The sequence below is a fragment of the Toxorhynchites rutilus genome, chromosome 2 (assembly GCF_029784135.1).
Source record: "Toxorhynchites rutilus septentrionalis strain SRP chromosome 2, ASM2978413v1, whole genome shotgun sequence".
NCBI classification, from domain to species: domain Eukaryota; kingdom Metazoa; phylum Arthropoda; class Insecta; order Diptera; family Culicidae; genus Toxorhynchites; species Toxorhynchites rutilus.
The window spans coordinates 164,498,221-164,515,168 of record NC_073745.1 but is presented as its reverse complement, the minus strand read 5'-3'; the positions used below and the strand labels follow the sequence as shown (position 1 = coordinate 164,515,168).

The 16,948-nt window shown below is 36.7% G+C and overlaps 1 protein-coding gene across 2 annotated transcripts; it reads left to right on the top strand.

The window, feature by feature from the left end:
- The first annotated feature begins 3,185 nt into the window (after positions 1-3,185).
- Positions 3,186-15,818, top strand: LOC129769063 (uncharacterized). 2 transcript variants are annotated; one of them, XM_055771076.1, is made up of 4 exons: positions 3,186-3,370; positions 6,051-6,195; positions 14,200-14,336; positions 14,397-15,818. In XM_055771076.1, exons 1-4 carry the CDS (start codon positions 3,360-3,362, stop codon positions 14,587-14,589), a joined length of 486 nt encoding a protein of 161 aa, XP_055627051.1. In that variant the 5' UTR covers positions 3,186-3,359; the 3' UTR covers positions 14,590-15,818. The 2 variants fall into 2 exon arrangements, with proteins under 2 accessions (XP_055627051.1, XP_055627050.1); XM_055771075.1 differs by lacking the exon at positions 3,186-3,370 and adding an exon at positions 3,762-4,020.
- The last annotated feature ends 1,130 nt before the right edge of the window (positions 15,819-16,948 follow it).

The window sequence follows — 16,948 nt, the reverse complement described above, 5'->3', positions numbered from 1 at the left end:
TGAAGCAGAATTTCATCTATACCACCATTCATCGGTTCCGGAAGACAGGCTCGGCCATCCGGGTGGCCTCGTCCAGCGAGTACGCCAGCTGTCATCAAGGCGGTGAGAGAGCCGGTTCGTCGAAAAATTAACCGCTCGATCCAGAAAACTGCAGCTGACCTGGGTGTGTTGATCGGAGCCTCCCACACCATCATGACGAAGAACCTGGGATACAAGCCGTACAAGAAACTCAGTGTTCACGGGGTAACGAAGGCTACAACCAAGAAGAGGATGGACAGAACCAAACTGTCCAATGGATTATTGTTTTGGTTTGATTTTATGCTGCGGTAAATCCGACATCTTGATTGGTTCAATTTGTGCCTCCCCCGTTTTCATATCATTCGCCTTCGGCATCTTTTATCGTGCACTATCCAACGACTAATCAACATCCTTTTGGCATCATCGTACGATTGTACTACTGGTGGAGTGAACAAACAATACCCAACAATCAAACTAAACGCTCCTTTTCAGAGCCATCGAATTATTATCAAAGAGTTTAATAATGTAATTTTTCGAGCATATCATGAATCAGTATGCGATAACAGCTCAATGTAATTCTACGTCATATGCGGTCGTGTTTCGGATACAACCCTCCTGTAACTTTTTGTTGATGACTAACATTTTGCAAGCGTGTAGAGAGTGACAGTTGCATCTCTAGCGAGATCCATCTGTTTTCATTCAGAGTTTTCGTTTCACCGGATTGTTTTGTGTTCTGTTTTTATATTCCAAATTAATATTCAATTGTCTAAACGGAATTGTCATTTTACCGACGAATTTCGCCAGAAGTATAGGGTTGGAGAAAAAGAATTGTCGTATTTCTGATCGAAATTAGACGCTTTATTTAACATACTTAAAATTATCCAATTTAAATCAAAAAGCGCCGTTTTGTTCGCAAACTTGTTGCCATTTAGAAGGCAACTTCATTATTGTCCCCTTATAAAACCCCCACTCCTTATTTGCAAAAAACTCAGACAGCCAGTTTTCACAAGCCTCTTTCGAGGCCAACTTAGTATCACCAAGAGCGTTTTGCATGGACAGGAAGAGATGATAATCACTTGGAGCCAGGTCCGGACTATACGGTGGGTGCAATAGGACATCTCATCCGAGCTCCCGTAGCTTCTGGCGAGTCATCAAAGATGTGTGAGACCGAGCGTTATCCTGGTGGAAAACAACACCATTCCTATTGATCATTTCTGGCCGCTTCTGGTCAATCGCCTGCTTCAAACGGTCAAGCTGCTCACAGTAGAGAACCGAGTTGAGGATCGTTAGCGTTGGCGTTGAAGTTATATTTGTTTCTGTTTCCATTGCGTTTGTGCATGTGCACTTTTTCTATCGTCATTCGCTCTAACATATTTCGTCTCTAACACTTCCTTTGTTTAACTCCACTCCACTGACATTGGTCTTTTAGAACCGTTTTCAATGAACCAAAGTCATCATTTTAGTTACCAAAATGGCACCGGAATACGATATTCGACTTCCGCTCTTGAAGCCCTTTTACCAAATACACATATCATAGGGGTTTTCCATCGTTGCTGGTCATTACCTATATATTTAGAGGTGTATGCCATTTCCGGACAATAGGGAGTAGATTCGCTGAAATAGAGGATCGATTGAGGACCCAGGGGGGGGGAGGAGGTTGAGAACCATCATTTTTGAAAGTGTCGAAAAAAATAACTTTTGATTTGGCTTCTGTTTTCCCCTTTTCCAGCTCTCATGAACTACACCGAGCTTAGTATGCATTTCAATGCAGACTTCGCAAAAAAAGAATTTTATGTGATAAATGGCCGTTTCAATCTAGAGGGTCGGGTCAGGACTACCTTCCACTAAATATTAACTAACCCATAGATACCTTGGATTTGTTGTCTTGCGCTTAAACAGAACTAATGAATTTTTTTTCTGTTTTGAGATTAGCCTTCTTTAATGTTTGATTTTTTTAGCATTTTCGAATTATTCATCTCTTTCTTTTCACCATGACGTCTTTAAATTTTACGAGTGCAAAAAATGCATTCAGCGATTAGCTACGTAGGACTTTCGAATGCCATGAGTATTTGATTCACTCTGACTGAACAAAAAAACAAGTTCTACTGCTACTCAGTTCACTATGACCGAACAAAATGAAATTAGAATGTGTCAATAAGTCACCAGGCATATTTTTTAAAGATTTCGTCCAATAAATCCAAGTGTTTTTGAGCTGTTACATTGAAAAATAGATTTTAAGCAACAACAACAGCCAGTATAAAATGAAACAAAAACAAATAAAGACGTAAATCATAGAACAACATCAATAATAAGTACATTCTGATTGCATACTGTTATTGGTTTGAATTGTTGATTTTAAAATAATTCAAACTGTAATCATAAAACAACATCAATATTAAGTACATTCTGGCTGCAAATTTTTATTGGTTTTCACCGTTGATTCTGAATTAATTTAATCTATATCCTATACTGTTTATAGAATTAATGAAATCTGAAAAAAAAAACAAAGTATAGCTTGCAAATATGTTGACCCAAAGAAAACATCATCTCTACTTTTTCTGCTCTCACTCAACACCGTTCATGTTATGTTTAAATTTACGTCCGAAGCCTTCCTCACCTTTCAGTTATGACGCTACACTTCTCGTTCAAAATCACTGACACCATCTCATCTTCCTGTGGTATTCATGCCAAATAACACGTATCGATTATATTTTTAGTGGCGTGTACCAGCGCGAGTCGGATGAACAAATCCCCACTAGAACGGAATTCGAACTCTAAACCCCCGGCATTATATGCACTCGGCCAACAGAACGAATTGTTTTGCATTTTATATAATTTTATAAAATGAAAATCAGATAAGCTATCTGCTGTTTAAATGGATTTCTCTGAAGCAATTTATAAAGAATCCACAACAGCATGTTATATCCAATCAGAAAAAAGATGCTCATACGTTTAGTGTAAATCTAAAATCTTCAGTCATGTCATACATGCTTCCCGTTTTTTGCCATTGCGCTATTACCTGTAATTCGATCTCCGTCCAACGACAATGAATGAGTTTGTTTTATCATAAACCGGTCTTCGACTGAACGTCAAGTGCTCAGTTTACAACTTTCTATGACGCCGATTCCACTTTCATGTGATCCTTTCCTACTTATTCTGGCAATGCGCCAAAAAGTTTGAATATCATTTCTACCTAATCAGTCGCACCTAACAGTCGATGTGCAGTTCACAGTGAGCAGATAAGTGGCTTACGCAAATTAACGAAACTAATACCCAGTGACTTAGTTAATCTCGGAAAGAAGCGAATTACGTTACGTGCACAAGTGAAACAAAATCTAGAAATGGGACACAGGTGAGGTTTGTTATGCATTAATGGAATACCTGTATCGATTCTGAAAGTCCTTATCACAGCAACTTATACAGGATTGAAGCAACGAACCCGAAACTAAATGTTGTGTTTGTGTCTCATCCGTGTTGTCTCATCTGTCCATTGGATGTTTCACTAATGAAGAGATTATTACTAAAAACTGAGCGATGGTCAAGATTACATTACCTCATCTATTGGCGCTAATGCGGAAATAGGCAAAGCAAAAGTTGCATGCAACACCGAATGCTTTGGTAAGCTGAGTCGATTTGCGCCATTAGCAGCCAGTGAATGGCGGGAGTCTAGCTTTGAACACGCACTCAGATGGGTCATTCCTATATTGTTACTAGGTAACCAAAAGAAACAAGCTAAACGGGTTAGAGCATATATGGCTCCTTTGGAGGTGCATTCGGAGATAACATAGAAATGTTTTATTTTTTTCGCTTTCATTACGTGCTGCGACTCCGAGCGGTGACAATATTTGCGAGATTCAGCCCTAGTGAACAGTTCTGGACCAGCGCTCTGTGGAAAAATCTCTCTGCACATAGAAAAAACGGTGGTTCTGTATCTGTTCTATAAATATTGGCCTCCACGATCTAAATGTCACATCCGACATTAGTGTTAGAAATGGGCATAAGGTACGTTGGTAATATGGTTTTCGATATGTGACAAGAGAGTAATTGCTATCACAGGTGGCCTGTATTATAATAGTGAATTTGTTAAATCTCAACAACGAGTGTGTTATAAAACATCTTATCTTGATTCTACTATTCTTCCGGTAAATAACATTGAGTTGAATGATGAAATGAATTGAAGATGGATAACCATGCCGTAACATATTGGACACGTGAAGAGTGTAGTGAATGTAGTGAATCATAGAAAATTTATTGTTTTGTTAACGGAAATGGTTTAACCCTTTGTGGTCGTTTGTCTGCCCTCAGCCACCATAGCAAGGAATCATACTAAAAACTTAATTCAACAATGTAATAATTTACATTTTTTCTAAACGAATTTCAATGTCTAGTGAACTTTTTCATGTATAAGGAGTTTCTTTAAATAATAGGTAACGGTACTCGGTATAAACAAAATATTATTAGCGTGGAACGATAAGAGGATTTCTTTCAAGGGGAATTATCCGACCGCAAAGGGTTAATTGTTTTCGAAAATTCAAGTTACTGATTCTTTATAGTTCTTAGAAGTTATATCAGACATTCTCTAAGGACGATGTCGGAGACTAAACTGAAGAAAACAACACCATCATTGCTATGGCACATTAATAGAGAGTTGTTTTTTTTTCTGTATTTTAGTGACTTTCAACTCATTTGGCTGGTTCGTCACTTTTACTTCCATTTTTGGAAGAATGTCGGGAGTGAGAATTGAACTCGTGACCTTTAGCGTGAGAGGCATGGATGTTATCACTACGCCAGATCGGCTCCACAATAGAGAGTTGTGTTGGGAGTCATGTATATACATTTTTTCTTATGAAAACTGAACTTTGTTCATTCATAAAACTAATAATTTGATTATTAACGCGTTGAACACCGAGTTTTTCTTGCTGCACTTTCCATTCAACCCGAATCAAGAGCTCCAGCTCAAGCACCCAAAAATACTTATTGTATGAATAAAAAATATGTGCTCCCTTGGCCGAGTGGTTAGCGTCATAACTAACATGCCGGGTGTTCGGGTTCGATTCCCGTTCTGGTCGGGGGAATTTTTCGTCAAAGAAATTTCCTCCGACTGGCACTGTGATCACGCGTATTCTAGAGCTTGCCACTCAGAATGCATTCAAGGCGTGTTATTTGGCATAGAAATCTCAACAAAGTACTAATAAAAATGACGCAAGTAATACTACGTTGAGACGGCGAAGTTCCTCTAGGAACGTTAGTGCCATTGAAGAAGAAGAAGAAGATGAATAAAAAATAGTCAGAAATTCGACTAGAAAGTATTCAAATTTTATAAAACATCCGAAAACAAACCGAATATATTTTTATGTTCTTATTGTGTAACTGTCAGTCCCGGTCAGTCAGCGCTTTCCTACCAAAAAGCTCAACGTCGGCCCTAGGAACCGACGCGGGGCCCGACATGATAATCGATGTATTCAATTTTTGCTTTTTATCGTTGTAATTTTTTTGCTTTGTAATCGATTTCTATTTTATGAAGATCTTCTGATAGATCATTCCGCAAAGTTTTTGTTTCATGGACTGTGAGAATCCATGCAGCGAAAATAAGTTTCAATTTCATAGAATGTCATATGAGCATAAAGGAATGTCAAATGGACATGAAGAGGTACACATCGTGCTTCATTCAGAAACGCATAACTGACCCGTAAACCCACAAGATACGTAATCAGTACAGAAAACGTACTCATATTGTGCAATACATTTATTTGTCGTCTGCTTCAAGTTTAGTGGAGATGTTTTTTCTGCTTCGTGTGCGCGTTAGTTAAATGCACGTAAAATCGATGAATAACAGTTAGTGTAAAGCGAGTGAGTACAGTATTCCCGCGTAGGATAAGAAAACATACCGGTTTTAGCTTCGTCTTGCTGATAACCGGAACTTTACTGTTGATATTTGTATTGTTACTAAATTACGTTACCGATTGTTGAGCGATATCTCTAAATACCGTTGACGGCATGTTTTTTTCTTCTTACTTTTGTGTCTTTAACAGATTACTACTTTTGGCAATCGTTGGTTTGGGATCATTATACGTTATGCATCTTTTGGCGCAGGACTTTATGAAGCTCTCAAAGCCCCTCTTCATGGCCTCCGGGAAAAGAGGCACAACAAATTTCAACCGAACTAGCGTTTTAACTGTAAGTATTAGTAATAGAAAAAGGGTTAGACATAAAAAAATGAGACTAACATAATTTTATCAATGTTTAAATAATTATAACTTTTACGAAAAATATACTTATTTAGATGCAATTGGTTTTGTTTGTTGAGAAAATTTCTGATAAATTCCGTGGATATTTTGTACTCACGGAGGGTATGTTGAAAGTTCTGTCCGGGAGAAATTGCAAATGAAATAATCGCACCGGAAACAAGCAAATACACGAAACATTTCAACACTATTGTACCTTCGAAGATGCGAATCACATAAACGTCAAAATGCTACATTCGAGTATTATACCATGGTAAACAGCCACTTTGAAATCGTTTCTCTTCTGAACTGGGTACAATCGTTAAAAGTTTTGTGTATTTCCTTTCAGTAAATTCTATTTGGTTAGTCTTGCACGTCTCATGGCACGAACGGCAATGCAGGGTCTTTCAGATTAAACGCTCACGCAACAAATTTCAGTAACTTCAACAGAAGTTAACCGATTTTTATTTAAAAAAACAAAATAAAGGTTATTTTAGGATATTTTTCATGTGACCACCCCTTTTTTCGATAACGCGTTTTAAACGGTGAACAAAATATTCTTCATACTAAACTTCATCATTACGACTTCGATGCTGTTGAAAATCCGAGTTATTTCTTCTTTAAGTTCCTCCAAATTGTGTGGCTTATTACCATAGTAAAGGTCCTTCACGTACCTACAGAGGAAGTAATCGACGACGAGAAATGTTGAAATTCTTACCATAAGAGGACAAAGTTTCATTAACCCTTTCGTTACGAGCGGTGTCTGTAGACGACATCCGCGCGACGAGCTGTGTGTACGAGCGTCGCCTTTAGACGACATGAAATTCATACTGCTCTTCGATCACACCAGCGCGATGTGCATACTTTTCGGCGCAGTGCCGTAATGAAAGGGTTAAGGCTTCGGTTGCTTGAGTAATACGATTTCACTAAAAATACACTTACTTGTAAATTTTACATCTTGACACTCGAAACCATCCGATCAGATTGAACGAGAAGCCGAATATTATCGTCCCGAAGTGGGGAATGCAGTGTTACCATCGACAGAGCAGAAAAAAAATTATAAGAAGCTATTCGATTTTTGTTTCGTGAGCGTTTAATCTGAAAGACCCTGTACATCCAATAACAATGCGGGCGGTGACTTATTGCAATCACATTTTTTTTCATTCGGCTTTTAGTGATGTTTGCTGCAGGTTTTTGAGGACAAGAATCATGCCCGAGACTACCTCGCTCTGCCATGATTCCGAGCTTTTTGTCTCCATAAGGGAATGTCAGTTCGTCAATTTTCACGGCATTAAAAACCTTTGGAGAGGAGAACTTGTTTGCTTTTCTGATAAATCTAGTCGAAAATTCCATTGTGCATGAATTAAAAACAGAATTTGAAGTAATAGAAAAAAATGTTTTACAACATTTAGTCTTCAAAACTCACTTCATAATCAAAACGCATTTTAACAATTTTCGAAACCTACTTCTTGAAAGAATTTATAGGTTTTTTGGTTTAGACATTAGAGCCCCCGCAAACTGCAGACTTTTAATCGGCCGATGTTTGATCGAGCCTAGTGCAAAGACCGATCCAACTGAATCGGTGTAACGCGCACATATACATATCACTCCATACTGATTATGTCAGCCAATTAAACTATCGCCCTACAAAAAGTTGGCAGTCTGCGTAGGCTGTTAGTCAGTTGAGAAACAACTAAGATATAGCCATTTTCATCAGTGTTGCCACATGTATAGATACATCTGGAAAAGTAAAGATTTTTTCGATTTTTTTTGGCACAAATTTCAATTTATAACACGTTGATAAAGCAGAAAAGGAAGAGATTCGATTGCAATGATTCGACTATCAAGGCTGCTTTAATGTAAAATTCTAAGAAAAAACCTGTATAACATTGTATTATTGTAAGCGTTTAAATGTTTTTACGATGAGGGCAGTTTTTAATACTATACTCTCATTAATTTATATTAAAGAAAACTTTCATAATCGAATCTTTTTACAATTGATAGTATGTAGTCTAAGTTAAGGCTTGAATACTATTTTTTTTGATGATAGTAGAAGAGGTTTTCCGTGTAACGAATATTTTTAATGGTACAGATTTCTTAAAGAAGGTACAGAAGATTATTATCCTTTGAAGTACAGATGAATATGTGGCAACACTGATTTTGATTTTCATACAAGTGGATAATACGAATGACAAACTCATATTGCACAGTCCGGAACTGATATTTGGTTGTTTCTCAACAGACTTGACAACTCGGCTTGCTGGATTGCATTAAGTATTCTAGAATAGTTAAGAGCTGATGAAGTGAGATGGCTAAAAATAAAGTTGTGCCATGGCGCACACGATTCCAACCCTTCTGGTTATCTGATACAAAAAATCGAACAGATTCTGAATCAGTAATGATGCCGCTATCGCATGAACCTCGGACAAATCAGAAACATATTTTTTGGCAAAATGGCGGCCGTTTGAAAAACAAAATGTGGCTTTTTTCTTACGTTTCCCATTTTTTTAAAAATAGTAAAATCTAAATATTATAGTATTCATGGTCATGTGATAGAGAGATGCCTGCAGATTGTATTCATATAAATTTGACATAAATCGGCTCAGTAGAACTTGAGATATCGTGTACGCCAGTTTGAAAAAACTTGTTTCGAGAAAAACACGTTTGAAGTTCTTTGTTTCGCTGCCCATGTTTGTTTAGGAGACGTAATCGACAAAATGAACAAAATCGACTTTTTTGCCGTTATGCATTCTACGCAATGTAATAAGTTTGCTCAACATGCAAACAAAAATTTTTTTGTTCGAAAACATTTGAGTAATTTTGAAAAAACGTTTTCGAAAAATCACTGTTTGTCCGCATAACAGACGTATTTATATACAGCTTTCATACATCGTTCTAAAATCAACAATTATCAGTATTATGTGCTATAAACTAAATCTACATTTGAATCACATTCTTTGTTGAGTCCAAACGTTGCTGTCACGATAGCGGCTTATTACTTAGTGTTTCCAAATAGATTATTATAAGAAACCATTGAAACGCTGCTCATATAATTACTATTTTCTGTACACTGCACTGCGATGAACAAAGAGAAGCAATTGTGTTTTTTAATGTTATAATTACCTAAATTTCTGCAACTGAATCTTCAAGTAGATAATGAAACAATCAGATCAGTAGTAAAATAAAAATAATATTGGTACTTAGCATTATAACTCCTCGGATTACGGATAACGGAAAACGGACATCGAATTATTCCACATACTCAGCATTTACTCATATCGTTGGTGTAAGTCACTCCACCATCTTTATGTGATCGGGATATCTTTATGATCGTGATATCGGTAAATCATGTTGCTAAAATTACCAACATTGCAGATTGTCTTTACAAACTCAATTAACACGGTGAGTGCCACGCGGTTTTATAGCAACTTTCCCGTCAGGCCACGCGCTAATATTGTAGTACAGCAATGCGAAGAGCAATGCTGGAAAATTAGAATTTACTCGATGGAAATTTTTGAACGTAATAGGGAAATTCTTATCGTAAGAAGGTATTTTTGCCCGAAGGCATGTTCCTGCTGAGTATTCAGGTTATATACCGCATCACTAAAATGGCTCTAATTCGGTAAATAATAGGATTTTTGATAAGTCCTTGTTTATATTATTGAATGCCTAACTACAGAAATATAAAGGAAAAAAATATTTTTTTTTTTTCAAATTTCTAGACTAGAATACCGCCTTAAACATGTAATTGATTCTATTTTCTAGAACATAAATAATATCTCGTACTAGGCAAAATACAAACTATGAAAAGTGCAGCCAATCCGGAATATCTCCAGTGATGATGACTGTTCGAAATTTGACAGAATGTTGCTAGTCTCACGCTTTTCGTGTTCCCCTTGTATGTAGTATCTCTATAATTATTTCCAGAATCAAATTGTTTCCAAAAACCAATGAGCATCAATTTCATGAGAAAAGAATAATTATTTTTATTATTTTTCAAGAGATGAAACTCAAGTAAATGAGAAATGGGTCATGGATCTTGTTGATTCATAACCATCGTAAAGAAAAAACTAAAAACGTATCCTTGGCATTCTTCCCAAAATCCAATAAACCTATATGTTCATCGCCTCAGAGTAACATTTATCATTGCTAAGATACGCCGGCCAAGCCAATTTGATTCGTATAATGTATTATCATGAATAGGGCTGATCCAAAAGAGTAAATTCTGAAATAGAAATGAGTGTTACTCTATTCCGGCGACACTACCACCGAGGTCGATTCACATACCTTAGTACTATTAATGCCGACGGGTTCAAGATGCTGAGACGCACCAGGTTGTTCGATAATGTTTAACTTTCAATAAGAAAAGCACGGTTCTATAGTAGGGACACATTCCAATGATCTTCTAATCAACAGATTTCATTCCTAAGAAGAGAAGACGGAAGACTGTCGGAATACACTTCCGCGACTGCTATTACTGCTGTAGAGGTCTAACATCCAGAAGCACTGTACCTGATGGTTTTTGAACTGCGTGAGAGCTTGCTTCATCCTAATAAATAAATCAGTTCTGTTAACTAGGTCTTTTTTGTGAGTTTCTACATCCAACCGACTCAAAAAAGTACAACAGAAAGTCTATTCTTTTGAATAAGAATAAAAACACTGCAGTGCTTTTCATAAAATGGGACCACTCATATATTTGAAATTCATGGAAGATGTATAATTTCCGGGCCTTTTCTTCAATGATATTTCAAATGTAGTTCAAAAATATGATTCCAACTTAAGATTTTTTTTTATTTCATTGTATGGCTGATTGATTAAAATGTTTTTTTCATAAACACTAGCAGTTTTTTCTGAGTTGATGATGAAAAAATCTTTTACTTTACTTTAAAATCTAACTTTTAAATCTTTTTATTACTTTAGAGATACGTCTTGAAATACTTCGTATCAAGATTTGCAGTGTTGCCAGTTCAATATCATTCCACGACTGAAGAATATCAGTTTTCAGCTCAGCAACCGTTGAAAATTGACGATTACCAGTATAAATCCATCGTCCATCATTCCCCAGAGGTGTTCAATAGGGTTTAGCTCCGTAGAACATGCTGGCCATTCCAAAACATCAATCTGTTTAAATGATGATGATGATGATGGTCCCGCCTCCTTCCCCTACAGTGGTTTGAGCAAGACGAGTTATCTAAATTTAAATTTGTTTATTTTTTCTCAACATTGAAATCAGTTTAGCAAACACAAAAAAAACGCACTGATTTTATTCATAGATATAAGTTAAAAAAAATTGCAATTTCCAAAGACAATCCAATACTCAGTCATGTCCGCCACAAAGCCGATACGGTCCCGACGAGGCCCTTGCAGCCAAAGGGTCCACCAGAGCACAAGTCCAACCGCCAGCCTTGTTTTGGATTGACAATGAATATCCTCATTCAGAGAAACCGAGAAAATTTCCTTTACGAAAATTTCCTAGACCGGCACTTAGAAATCTTTCAATTTAATATCACGCACGCGTGGCACGCGCGCGACGTTCAAACTTTTGTAGACTACTTTTATTTCTTTTTTCAACTAATACAACTATAAAAACAACAAAATAAAAATAAGAATAGTCCATCATCACCAGATCATGACAGACATAATAGAGATCAATACCAATTAAAAAAAAAAGATAATTTAAAAAATTTAAATAGTCTACATAATATAATCCGTTCAAAAAATTTCGTCAGGTTAATTGAAAATATTAAAACAAACTACAAACAACATTTATTATCCGTTCGTATAAAACTTCGTCAATAAAAATCTTCGTCATAAAATTAAAAAAAAAATCGTTCGACTGTTAATAAAACACAGTTTTCACGTGTGAAATACAGTGCCTCTTAAATTCTGTAAGTGTTGTTGCGCATTTAATATGTCTTGGCATCGAATTGAAAACATTTATTTTGTGAAGCACATGACAAGAAATTAGGTGTTCTTAATTCATTCGCGTTTCTAGTGTTATATCTATGGAAATCACTCCCTCTTTCAACTTGATCACACAAATATCGAGGCAGCAAACCGTTAACTACTTTAAAAATGAACACCATAGTTAAATAAACAATTCTTTGCTTCACGGATAACCATTTTAGAGCGTCCAGCATCAAAGATGAGGAAGTGAATCTATTACATTTTAGAATCAACCGCATTATTTTATTCTGCAAACGCTGTAATCTCGATATTTGTGTATCATTGGCTAAAAATAAATGGAAGAACAAAAGTCTAAATGAGGAGAGATGATTGATTTGTATAGCTGTATTTTACTGCACACAGTTAAATCGTTTTTCAATCGGCATAAGATTCCATACTTCTTGGCAATTTTCTTGATGACATTGTCAATGTGAGTATTGAACTTGAGTTTGTCATCAATAATCACGCCAAGATATTTAATCTCCCGAACGCGATCAATGGTCTCATCATCAATTACAATAGAGACGTTTTCATTAGAACGATTTCGCGAGATTACCATAAATTTAGTTTTACTTATATTCAACTTCATGTAACATGTAACATAATCAGTTTTCGTCTGTCCTTAGAAAACTTAAGGACAGACGAAAACTGATTATGTTACAAATAACGGAAAAAATACGAACCGGAACAATCGACATCGTCATAAGGGAGAAAATAGGAACACAGTTGGAAATCTGGAAATGAAACTGCAAATCGCTTTGTTATCCAGGTGAATATAGGGCCATCTTTGAGCTAGATTTACGCAACTTTGAAGTCGTAGCGCTGCAGGAATTGTGCTAGACGGGACAGAAGTAGTGAAAAAGCGGACATTGAGTTCCAGAGTTGTGGCACCACCAATGAAATGACAACCAGCTTTGTAGTGCAAGACAGGACGATCAGGTGGAAGGCGACTTCCGGGCCTATCGCAGGCCACGGCCATGGACCGAGGAGTTTGGAGACGACTTCTTCATATAATACAGAAACCAACGGCCTTAGATAGAACGATGGTGCTGATCCTCAGACCAAACAACACACTTTCAATGTATTCTCAGTAGCAAGTTTGAGTTTTGCTCAAGACAAAAGTTGTAAATCGAATGAAATTTGTATTGATGAAAAAGTCACCCGGAACACGAAATACCCAGCATGATGGGTGTGATGCGAATCGCTCAGCCGCGGAGCCACAAAATCATTTTTATCCTTACTATATACAATTGACTTATTGTTTCGTTGATAACGAATGCCGCATCCATTCTGCGCACAGCTTTCTGGTACTCAATATTTCAGCCAATTCACATTGCCTGATGAGATCGCTGGTGTACTTGTTGAATCTCAATCGACGATCTTCCGAGAGGCATATATTGCATTTACGCTACAATTTTAGGAATTGATGTACTTCAGATCATATTCAAAACTTATCCGGTCACTTGAAATTCAGCAATCCATTTTCCGCAGTTTTCATTGGATTCGTCTCTACACAAAATTACTTCTCAACTGGACTCTTCAGTTAAGTCACTACTATCAATAGTTTCTGATTTTGTTCTGGTGCTACAACTTCCAGAAATAAAATATTTAATGGTTTTTATCGATTATTGAGATTTCAATGCTGAATGAACTGTGAAATGAATTGTTGATGGGAATATAAAAATACATATTGAAAGCGTTTTCTACAATCGGACATCCTTCTTTTTTGTGGCGATAAAAACGCTAATACTTATTCTGATACAACGTAAAATAACCTATGTTATATGTACCGGGATTTTTGAAAATAAAAACCAATGATAACGTCACTGGAACAAAAATCAATGATGCCCTAAACACGTAATCGATTAAACCTCGAGGTCAATTATCAAAAATAAATTCTAGGTCAGAAGATATTCATACAAAAAACGATGTTTCAGATTAGCTTTATGAACTAGAATATATTGTCCAGATCTAGCTTTATGATTTTCTATTCTCTATTTCTCCAATGCAGAGTTTCGAGGAACAAATAGACTGGAGCAACATGATGAGAAGAGATCCGTTCAAATGTTCACTTTCATTCATCTGTCAACTGGCCGCCGGTGCAGAGCCAAAAAATGAAGCAGCAAATATTATCTACGAGTTCATCCAGTAGTTGTCACATATTTGAATCATTAAACTTTTAAACTAACGGCATTCTTCTCATTACAGTTACAGCGTGGAAACTAATAGTAAAGTACCCAAAAAACTAGTTCAATCCTTTAAACGTGGCCTTAGTTTTAATAAGTTCAAAGAGGTAGATTTCGAAAATTGTTATCCACACTATCCCCTATGCATTTATTCCGCTAAAACTATGTTGAAGTTAATGAATCTTAATGCGAAGCTTTTTGGAACTGGAAAATAACGATATCCAGTTTTATCGAAGTCTCGAATACAATTGCGGATATATCACATGGTGATATAGATAAACAGTTGTGTTGTAGACAGATCCGCCTTTAATTGCCTGATTAAAACGAGTGTAATGGAAAATATAACAGAGGGTGTCAGCAAAACATATGAGACAGCTAAAGTAATACTCATTAATTGCTAATAATCGAAGGTAATTTGAATAATGTTCAAATTTCAATAAGAGTTGCACTCTAAAATTGCTTTCCTTGAAGAGAGATAAAATTCACTCGTTCAATTACTGATAAATAATTCTCATGATTTCATGTGGTGGTATCCGTGTCTTTAGAAATCACTACAAAAACGCGAGTTGGCACAAAGCCTCAAAATGAGATGACGGAAATGTTTTGAAATGCCTGTCACGCTGCTCCATTGTTGTTTTCAGTCTCATTATTCGATTCTAACGAGCAGTCACTGCTGCAGGATTCCAGCGACAAGACGAAAACCGAGATCCTTCTTCAGTCGCGTAGCACATAAATGGTATCGTTTGATTAAGGATTTTTTTTCTTCCCATGTGCACATAGAAGGTGCACAAGTAAATTTGTAATCCCTGGAATGTGATAGCCATATCACATTTCAGGTGGGCATTTCATCCCCCGGTATGCTGTAATTAAGAAATCTCACTTTTCAACTCGTTGCTTACGCCCGCAGTTGGGCTCGTTAGGATTCATAAAAATGCATAAAATAATTATGTTCAAGTTGTAAATGTGTTATAAAAATTAAAACATGCTCGGTTCGTGTAGAATTTAATGGCGTAACTTTTCTTTGTAGTGGAAGTTTTTTGTCCTTCTGCAATGCAATACCGTATGATTATGACAGAGCGTAATTTTTCTTCAAATTCACCATTAATCCCCAGAAGGTAAAACAGATTTGCAAATTTTAGAATGATTACTGTACAATTAAGGGTACGGCATTAAAAATGAAATTCATGCATATAATCATTTTCTGCTACGTCGCCGGGTACACAGTGAAATGTTAATGAATGTTATAGTTGCAAAATTCATAGAGCAAAAAACAAATCGGTTTTTGTACATCCAAACGTTTATTTCTCTTCTTCTCGCATATAAAAATAGATTTAGAAAATACTTTCTTATACATAGATTCAAGTTACCGTCTGTAAATACCTTAATATAAAATTGTGTATAATTAGTATAAATATGTTTACATTTGTAAATTCAATGTACTTATCGACCTATTGATGTTCAATTTTTAAAATAAATGGAAAATTTTATAATTTTCTTGTGACTTTTATAAATTTGTGAAAACTCTTTAAAATCCCCATACTGTCTACATCAGAAAAAATCCCTCTAACAGTTGCGGTACTACTAAGTAGACACAAAATATAGAGCAATTCCACGCCGGAACAGCCGATTTTGACGCGATCCTCAACGTTTTTTGTTGCGTGGGACTACGTTTTTAGTAAGTGTAAAATAAAATTAACGCTAAAAAATACAGTATACAGAGATACAGTATTCATATACCTCTGCGAATCAAATGCAGCGTTCGTTCTATGTGCATCATGGAAAGAGGAAATATTGCCTGTTTTTAACTGATTATAAATCAATGTGTATAAATAATAAATAATGTAAATGAATAATTATTTTGTGAATTCAGGGATGTTTTCGGACTTATTGGTACCTTTTTCCGATCGTTCATTCAATTTTCGTGAATTCGAACATTGTTTCCGAGTTAGAAGTGGCGTCAAAGTGCAGCGTAGTTCAAGGCGGATGTAATGAAGATATTATCCAGTGGTGTGAGCCAGTGGCGTGGAGTTTTCGAACCCGGGCGGAAGTGTCGGGTTGTACCCCCTCCTTCTTCGCTATTCATATATGAGGTGTGCCGAATGGTGAAATATTAGTTAATGTAGGGGTGACTCTACACCCCTCAAATCGTGAACCCGGGGGCGGTCCGCACCACCCACACCCCCAGTCGAAAAATATGAATAGTTGCAATAACACACCAACAAACGATGGAGAGGAGAATGTGTTCGCGAGAAGCGGACGAATGCTGAGGTCACCTGTCACTCGAGTAGCCACAACGAGTACAAGCAACACAAAACCACAAGAAGTGTTTGCTGCCCAAGCATTCCAAGGAGATCTTGGCTCCGTACAGAGCCAGTTTTTTACGCTGACCTCAAGCGCATCCCAAGAAGGGCAACTTGGGAGGCTCAGCATCACGGACGTTAGGAAAAAGGTCAACGAACTTTACGAGTTCGTAAAGGACAAAAACAATGTCCACTTAAAAATAAAACATCTGGTGACGAGCATCAAATCAGTCGTCATGGTTGCTGAACGCGAGCATAAGGAGCTGCAGATGAG